The sequence below is a fragment of the Peromyscus eremicus genome, chromosome 9 (assembly GCF_949786415.1).
Source record: "Peromyscus eremicus chromosome 9, PerEre_H2_v1, whole genome shotgun sequence".
Classification (NCBI taxonomy): Eukaryota; Metazoa; Chordata; class Mammalia; order Rodentia; family Cricetidae; genus Peromyscus; species Peromyscus eremicus.
The window spans coordinates 75,064,881-75,074,529 of record NC_081425.1 but is presented as its reverse complement, the minus strand read 5'-3'; the positions used below and the strand labels follow the sequence as shown (position 1 = coordinate 75,074,529).

The window sequence follows — 9,649 nt, the reverse complement described above, 5'->3', positions numbered from 1 at the left end:
AAGCAAAAAGTTGGAGAAACATATAAAATGAAAAACAACTTGTGAGGAAATTAGAATATTTATATTAATATAAGACAAAAAATAAACTTCAGAAGAAAATATTGTAAGTGATGAGAAGTATTACTCCATCTGGTAACTGGATAAACTCATCAGAATATTTCTTGGTATGTATGCATTAAAAATAGCACTTCAAAGTATATGAATCTGAAACTGGTAGTCATGAAGGAGGAAAAAAAGCAAAGCCATAATTATAATTGAAGACCTTTAACAATAATCTCCGAATAATTGGTAGCATGCACAAAATAAGTCACATCTTAGTTTTTGTCAGCATCTTGGTTTACATATGTATTAGTCCATGTTTTATTACTGTAAAAAAATGCCTAAGACTGGTCACTTCATAAAGAAAATAGGTTTAACTAGTTATAGGCGTGGAGTCCAAAGGCATGACGCTGGCATGAGTTGGGCTGTGATAAGGACCTCCTGGTGGATGGTATCACAATAGTAAGAACATACAAGAGGGAGAGATCACACAGTGACATCGGGCCTCAGAGAGTGTCTCAGACAGCAGGATATGTCTTCTATAAAATAAGAACAGAGAACTAACCAGTATCTCATGAGAACCACATAGATTCTTTCTATGAAGAGTGTCGTCATCCAGCTAATTGTTTCTCATTGGTGTTCATCTCTTACAAGTTCAATACTCCCCAACACATCACACCAAGAACCGAGCTCCCAACACAGGAACTCTTGGGAGACACATTCAAAGCAACTGGGAACCTTAGTAACATAGAAAAGTTGGGAAATTATTAGAAACCAACTAAATGTAATTTTCATTTATATACTCTAGACAGCAATGACATGCTATATTATCTTTTTTTTTTTTTTCCGGAGCTGAGGACCGAACCCAGGGCCTTGTGCTTGCTAGGCAAGCACTCTACCACTGAGCTAAATCCTCAACCCCAGCTACATTATCTTATCTGATGTACATGATAGAGTCAAAGATCGACAACATTCTGGATTGTAAAGCAACTTTCAAAAAAGTATAAGATAATTGAAATATTTATAAACAATGTTCCTGAGCAACAATAATGTCTTAGTTACTTTTCTATTGTGGACTAAAATATCACAACCAAAGCAGTGTACAGGAGAAAACATTTAATGGGGGCTTACAGTTTCAGAGGGTGAGTCCACGACCATCATGGCAGAGAGCATGGTGGCAGGAACATAGGCATGGTATTGGATCTGAGAGCTCATATCCACAAGTACCAGGCAGAGAGAGATGTAACTGGGCCTGCCATGGGCTTTTGAAAACTCAAAGCCTGCCTTGAGTGACACACCTCCTCCAACAGGGCCACACCTCCTAATCCTTCCTAAAACAGTTCCACCAACTATGGACCAAGTACTCAAATCTAAGAGCCTATGAGACTCTTATATTCTCATTCAAACCACCACAAGTAATACCAAACTGGCACCAAATATAAAAAAAAAAAATTCTGGAAAATCCACAAATAGAAAATAGTCAACACATTTCCCAATGACTCATTACTCAGAGAGGACACCAGAAGGAAAATTAGAGAATAACTGGATGTGGGTGAAAATGAAAAAACAACAAGTCAAAAATCAAGGGATTGATGTAAAATCGTGTGCTAAGGGGGAAAAATCCTAACATTGTATGATCATGCCATTATAGAGGACAAGGTAGAAGACCAGTCATCCAGTCACCAATCTGAACAATCTAAAGAAGCAGAATGAGGGTCAGTAACTAACCCACATGGAGGGAAATAAACACTAAGAAGACTATAGACCCCAACTGAGTATAAGAAAAACACAGTTGCAAACAGGAAATAACACCTATGCCTATAGTTGAGACAGTGAGGCCTGTCTCAAGGAACTAACATGAGAGTCTTGCGACTTTCAAGTAAATGTGACTTTTGAAAAACAGATGAGGCTAGCAAGGTGGCTCAGAGGGTGAAGGCCTTGCTGTGAAAGCCTGGAGACCCAAGTTCTGTCCCTGAAATTCATATGAAGGTAGAAGGAGAGAACTGACTCCACAAAGTTGTCCTCTGACCTCCACATATGTGTGCCATGGCACTTGAGCCCACCAAACAAATCACACACACACACACACACACACACACACACACACACACACAAAATAAAAATAAATAAATAAAATAAATTTTAGAGTGAAAAAAGAGGTTATACAGCATAATCTCTAAAAAGTTGATTATATATATATATATATATATATAATTTATACTCAGAAAATCCCCAGATAACCCTTGTCTTAATGTCTTTTCTTTTGTTAAGATTAAATACTCGGGGGGGGGGGGGGGGGGGGCGGCGGGGGGGGACGTAACCCAGGGGAGAGAGGCTTTTTTTTTTTTTTTTTTTTTTTTTTTTATCCGCACAGAACATTTATATTCAGGATGGTAGCACTAGAAGTTTGGTAATTCAATACAAATTATGCTGGAGAACTTGGAAACGTCACACCTAGTCATATATTCGAAATCTTCATTATCTTGACACAGATCTTGATAGTGAATCTCTTGATGATAGATATGCAGCTAATTTGTCCCGGAACTCATGAAGATAATTATATTGCTTGATGGTCTGTATCGCCCCAGATCCCCTGAGATCTCGAAGGCTGTCTATGGCTTGCTGTGGTGATACTGAGTCGGACAAGTATAGGAGGAGGCAGGCAGCTACAAGACAGGATCTTCCAAGTCCTCCGTAACAGTGTATCAGGGTTTTCCGGTTGCTCTTAAGGCAGGTGGCCAGCTCCTCCATGATTTCCCAGCAGCTGCCTATGTCAGGAGTCCCTCCATCTGGGATTGGGTGGTGATGGGTGACAATTCCAGACTGTTGGTACAGGTCCAGAAGGTTTGGGACTCTATATTTTGACAGCTCCCCTCTGGTGCAGAAAACAAATACATCTTGGATCCCGTAGCTCTTTAGTTCCTCTGTATCTTTTTGAATATTTCTTCTAACATCTTTAAATTTATAACCTGGAAGAGCACATAAGCCAAGAAACTGAGAACAATTCACTCGTGACAGAGGTAGCCATGAAATTTGAATTGGAGTCTGTTCATCTTCACTAGGCTCTTCGTCTGAAGAATCAAACTCACTTGCTTGTATTGAAATGGGCGGCTTCATCCCGGGCCGCGGCACGCCGTAACCAGTGCGGCCTCCTTCGCAGCATCCGCGTCGCCGGGAGAGAGGCTTTATTCCGACTCACAGTTCAGGAGCACAGTCCATCCATGACAGCAGGGATATCAAAGCAGCGGGGCATCACACAGGCATCGCACTCAGGGAGCAGAGAGCGGTGAGTACACACTGCTGCACAGCGTTCCTTCTCCACTTACAGAGTCGAGGAACCCACCTGGAGAACGGTGACACCCACAGTGGTCGGGACTTTCTGGACCAGGCGTTTTCTTCTGGTCTGCCAACCAGCTCCCAAATCATGACACAGAGACTTCTTATTAGTTATGAGTGTTCAGCCTTATCATATGCTTGTCCCACTAGCTCTCAAAGCTTAGCCTGTTTCTCTTCATCTATGTTTTACCGCAGGGCCTTTTACCTTTCTTCCTTTCTGTAGATCTTACTTTCTTGCTCTCTCCATGTCCGGCAGGCAGCTGCCTGGCTTCTGACCCTGGTCATGTCCCTCTCTTCCTCCCTCTTCCTCTCCCCTTCTCTCTTCTCAAGTCTAGATTCCTCCTCCTACTTATTCTCTCTGTCTGCCAGCCCTGTCTATCCCTCTCCTGCCTAGCTATTGGCCATTCAGCTTTTTTATTAGACCAATCAGGTACTTAGGCAGGCAAGGTGAAACAAATGTAATACATCTTTACATCATTAAACAAATGCAGCAGAAACAAATGTAACACATCTTTATATAGTTTAAATAATATTCCACAACAACTTTCCTTCTCAATTAACACATTTGAGAGAATTCCTCGGTGACACGCCCATCTCTCAGGTGATTCTAGAATCTGTCTTGTTGGCAATTAAGACTGATCATTACAATTCTACTCCTGAATTATTCTGTGCTTTCAAGGAAGAAATAATACCAATGTGATGTATGCTCTAGGGAGCAGAAGAAGGGGGCATTTCTCAGCTTATGCTAGAGGTTAGTGTGGGTCTGTGATAAAAACAATACAGATCTATGCAACACAGATGCAAACATCCTTTAAAAACCATTGGTAATCTGAAAACACTAATTAGAATATATGTTTGTGTCTGTGTGTATACATGTGCATGCATGCGTGTGTGTGTGTGTGTGTGTGTGTGTGTGTGTGTGTGTGTGTGTGTGTGCATGTATGTGTATGTGAACCAGAGACAGTTGTCTGGTGCCTTCCTCTATCACTCTTTACCTTATTCATTTAGTTGATGCAGGGTCTATCACTGAGCGTGAAGCTTGCTGTTTGGCTGTACTAGCTGGTCAGTAAGCCCCAAGAGCTCTCCTTCCACTTCTCCCAGATAGCACTGGTATTTTATGTGGGAGCTGGGCACCCAAACCCAGGTCCACATGCTTGCACAGTGAGTACCTTACTAACTGAGCTATCTCTCCAGCTCCCATTAAAAACAGTTTTTAATCACAATTGCATCCTGGTTATCTTTCAAATTAAAGATCAAAAGTCTTATAAAAACTAGAGGCCAATCCAACATCATTTCTCTCAAATCAGAACAGTTAAGCTATAGCTTAAGAATCAGAACTGTTAGGGACATATGAGCACCCTCCAGTTTTTTCCTTATGGGCCTGGAGCCCAGAGTCAGGAATATAGATACCAGCCACAGACAATGAGGACTTCAGAGAGAGGACAGGATTATCTTGGTGACTTCTCATGTCTGAGATGCTGAGGTGCCATTGAAAGGTGGTTACCAACCAGGATGCCCACTATGAAGACTTCCTCAGTAAGGGTTGGAGTCACATGTGTCATGCTTAGGTAACAATTCTGAGAATACATCAGTGTTAGGTCTCACGGCCATGCCTACATCTATGTGGGAATTGCTTCCAAGTTTTCTCACAGATGTCCAAATCCAAGGGTGATCTAGTCCCTTGTGTATAATGGTGGAGAGTTCACATTACAATCTGCCTCAATCCCCTTGTATTCTGGTCTCCAGAAACTTACAATAGCTAATACAATTTAAATAACTATATTTTTATCGTATAGTGCCAAGAAAGAAGACTACACATATCCAGTAAAAATGTTTTTAAACTATTTCTGATTCACTTTGAATCAGTAAATTTGCAGATTGACAACCCCTTAGGAAAAAACCTACAGGGTCAGTCACTTGGTCTTTCATAGGGGATGTTTAGGGCAGTGAAACTTTCTGAAGATGCAGTGATAAGAGACCCAGGTTGCTAGAAATTTGTCTAGGAGATGTATAGCATTGGCTGTAAGTGAGCCCTAATGCAAACATTGGACTTTGTTTGAGTATGAAGTCATTCCTTGGAACACACATACCACACAGGTTCGGGATCCTGATGGTGGGTGTGTGTGTGTGTATGGAGGAAGGAAAACTGCAGGAACTATCTATGCTTTCCACCCAGGTTTGCCATGAAACTTGAGCTGTGATGAAAAACACTCTATCGCTTTTCAAAATAAAACAAACTAAACATGACTCTACCACTTACTATGAACATTCTTATCTTTGTACAGTGGCTCTTTCCATATATACATGTATTTCCATATGGCTGTGATTACTAATGGATGACATTTGATCTTCTGCATTCTAATTCAGCATGGGGTAGCATTTCTTAGAAGAGGCCAAAGGTTCTAATTGCATAAGAATTTGTATACCTAAATTAGCTAATTTATGTATAAAATGTATTAGCCGCACAACCACAAAGGAAGCAGAAAGCTAACTTGTATGGACCAAACACTCACACGGTACGGCACTGGGCCCTCTACTAAATGCTTTACATGGTTCACTTTATTATCTATAACAATCATGTGAGATACATGCCATTACCTCTGCTTTGTAGAGAATCAGACTGCAATTTAAAAATAACTCAATTATCAAGTTAACCCCCAGAGCATCATTACCAGTACCGTATCCAGCCTCAGTTTCCTTATGATTTGAAGGGTACCAGAACAATATTTATCAAGTACCTATTAGGAAATCTTGGTTTCATAAGAAGTTAAAGAAGCAGGAGGTGGGGAACTAATGGATAGATGACTAGCAGACACAGATTAATAAATCATATATTTTTCTAGGTTATCTGAGAAGCTTTAGGTGAGAGTTTTAAAGCCTCCATTCTGCAGGAGACCTTAGGCCTTTATATCCTGATAATATCTTGGAGTTCCATCATGTCTTCTACTAGGGATAAGAACACTGCAACTAGTTCCATCAAACCCTGGGAATCTTGGCCTATATACAACGTTATTCATAATTTATTCAGAAGACTTAGTACTTCATTTTTAGGATTTCCAGAATGCATTCTATGACAGAGTCTGTGAAGCATTCTAGTTTTATCTCATTATTTATTTTACCAAGGGAACAATACATCTTGGAGTTGAGCCATAAAATGACATAGAAGCATAGAACTGTAGCTTGGAAGAGATCACAGGACGCAGTAGGCCACCTCCTAGGCCCCAGGAAGAGCCACACCTAAGCCATCACAGGCAGATGGGTATCTAGCTTGTTATAAAGACCTCAAGGGAGGAAAGTTCGGTAACCGATCCCAGATGCCCAGTTCCCCCCAACAAAAAATGATGAATACCTTAAACTCATCTAGACTATTGTGTGTGTGTGCTATATGTGGTGATGGGTTGCATACAGGGAGTTAATAAGGTTGCTTGAGAAGCAGGATTAAGATCATCATTTTGTCTGTTTCCAGAGAGCACAGGAATTCAAAGTTGCATCTTGCAGGCATCTTTGGTGTCCCTTTCTACCCGGTCTCTGAGTTTCAATGAGCAGCTCAGGCTGGACTTCTCTGCATGGTCTCAATTCTCTCATCTCTTGTTTCTTCTGCCAAACACCGTTGAAGCACTTGCTTCTGTTAGCTTGGATTTCTTAAAGGCTCCTTCTAATATCCCTGTCTTTGGGATCTCCTCTTTCTATATTATTTTTATCCCAGTATGACCAAAATACCCAATGGAAAAAGAAATCATAGAAGAAAGGCTTCATAGTGTGGGAGGGATTTCAGTCCACCATGGCAAGGCAGGCCTGTGTAGCTGGTCACACTATGTCTGCTCAGGAAGCAGAGATGGCTGGATCCATAGGCAGGTATAAATTTCATAGTCCCACTCTTAGTGACCTATCCTCCAGCCAGCCATCACCTCCCAAAGGTTCCAAAGATGTCAACACATCTTTAAACTGAGGATTGAACATTCAAAATACAAGCCTTATGGGATAACCCGTATCCTAACTATAGCATCTCCACAGTGCCAAAACATGTCTTGTCAATGCCATGTCTAACATATTGCTTTGCTAACAATGTAAATGTGAATCTAGCTATCAATCAAGCTATCTATGTATCTATGTATCTATCTATCTAACTAGCTATTGTCTATCTATCAAGCATCTATCTCTCTACCATATATCTATCATCTCTGTCTATCTATCTATATCTATCTATCTATCTATCTATCTATCTATCTATCTATCTATCATCTATTATTCATCTATCTACCTATCTACCTACTATCTATCAAGCCTATTTAGCTCCTTGTTGTTTGGCCTCAAATATCATTCTCAGTCATATCTCTAGATGTTTTCCCACCGCACATTCAATGAACCACTCATAGTGAATATAGTTTGTTACCTTGTGGATTTCCCAGCTTTTGTGACATTTGTTCATTCTCTCTGCCCAAGATTCTTTTTCCCACCTTCTTTGTGGTGTTCTTGCTCATCTTGCTCATTTCTCTATGAAATCTGCCTCATTATTTTCCCACCTCCCTTGCTTTCTAAAACCTTTGACATACCTCGTTCACATCACTTAGGAGGCAGTAACACAAAATGTAGTTGATATTCAACCAATGGGTATTACGATTTTGATACATGCAATCAAGAAGCTGAGTAGAGTGAATGGAGAGGTGGTCTAAACCAGCTCTCTGACCAGAATAGGAAAGTCCATAGAGGTAGTAGGAAGAGTAAATGGTAGCCATGAGGGTGATGGTGGTGGTGAGAGAGGGAACAAGCAAATACAGATGTCTCCCCTTGAGGGTGAGAGACCTTGATCTGTAATCCAAGAAAGGCAGATGGGCTGAGTGCTGAGGTCATCTAATAGCTCCTCGGTGTACTCTTAAACAAGAGACAAGCATGGGGAGGACAACAGTCACAGACACAAGGAGTCTACTATTGAAGACCTACTAACTTCTTCATCAGCCTGGAGACAAGTGATAACAGTGTTGGGCCACAAACATTGAGGACAGAAGCAGGCAGGGGATGAGTGAGTGTCTATTCCTCATCGCAAGACCAGACTCCACACTGTTTTGTATGACAGTTGTTTTTAATGAATGCATGGCAAGAATACCTGCCCAGCCATTCTGGTGTTCCCAAGAGTTTTGGTAGGGTAAAAGGTGGTTTGCCAACTGACAACACCCTGTGAAGCCAGCTGTATAGAGACATTCCATCTTATACTCAGCAAATTGCCATGAGAATAATACTGTTGGATCAGCGTTGAGGGCTCTCTTGGGAACTACTCAACAAAGGAGCTCTTAAATTTTCTTCAGAATACATAACTTTATACTATGTAATGTCTGCAATAGGTATAGAAATCAATTTAAACATAAGAAAATTAATTTGATTATGTAAAACATTATGATCTACACGTTAAAAAAATTTGTTTTTTTTTTTTCAAAATAGTTACTGTAGGCAACTGGATACACAGGGTGATCATACTTCCATCCCTGTTTGGTGTTAGATTTTCTTTCGAGTGCCTAACAAGTTTTGATGTGTATCGGGGATGCTTCAGAGTCTTACAACGCTACTAGGAGGTTACCATTACTGTCCTCATTTTCCAGGGAAGGATGACACAGTAACTTGCACATAGTGAGTGACAGCTCAGTGACAGGGTGTCAGAGCCAGGTTTAAGTGGAACATCAATCTGAGAATCACATTCTTCTCACTCAGTTTGATTCAGCCAATTTTTAAAATTTCCTTTCTTTCCTTCTTTCTTCCTTCCTTTCTTTTTTTTGAGCCAAATTTCTTTGAAAGTTCTTTAGAACTGAAAGTACAGTCATTTTAGTATATGTGCTGCCGAAGCGAGCACGAAAGTACAGTCATTTTAATAAGTATATTTGATGTGCTTGGAACATTGTTTTTAGGATAAGTTTGAGTGTTCAAAATAGTTAAATGATTTTTGAAACAGAATATGGTTAAAAAAAAAACAATGGGAGACCTTGGTCTATTAATATGCTTTAGAAATAAAAAAGACAACTAAGAATGTTCTGGAAGAAGTACATCAATCACCTTGTATGGTTTTCAAATTGAGCCAGAAGATAACTTAAAAAATATTGTAGGTTTTTTAAATTTCTAAATTATCACAGGTATTAGAAAGGTAGAGACAGGCATGCTGATACAGATTTGTAATCCCAGCACTTGGGAAGTTGAGGCACAGGGATGAAGAGCTGGAGACTGGCCTGGGTTACATATCAAGTTCCAGGACAGTCTAAGGGTCTCCAAAAAAGAAAGTGAGAAAGGA

The 9,649-nt window shown here is 40.3% G+C and overlaps 1 protein-coding gene across 1 annotated transcript; it reads right to left on the bottom strand.

Annotated features, from left to right (window-relative positions):
* Positions 1 to 2,500: 2,500 nt before the first annotated feature.
* Positions 2,501 to 3,205, bottom strand: LOC131920091 (cyclin-dependent kinase inhibitor 3). The gene has a single exon (XM_059274507.1). The coding sequence runs from the start codon at positions 3,154 to 3,156 to the stop codon at positions 2,518 to 2,520; it is 639 nt and encodes a 212-aa protein (XP_059130490.1). The 5' UTR covers positions 3,157 to 3,205; the 3' UTR covers positions 2,501 to 2,517.
* Positions 3,206 to 9,649: the final 6,444 nt, after the last annotated feature.

What these genes read in the sequence shown, in the direction of transcription:
- LOC131920091 (XM_059274507.1), bottom strand. Translation starts at nt 3,156, where the DNA reads ATGAAGCCGCCCATTTCAATACAAGCAAGTGAGTTTGATTCTTCAGAC.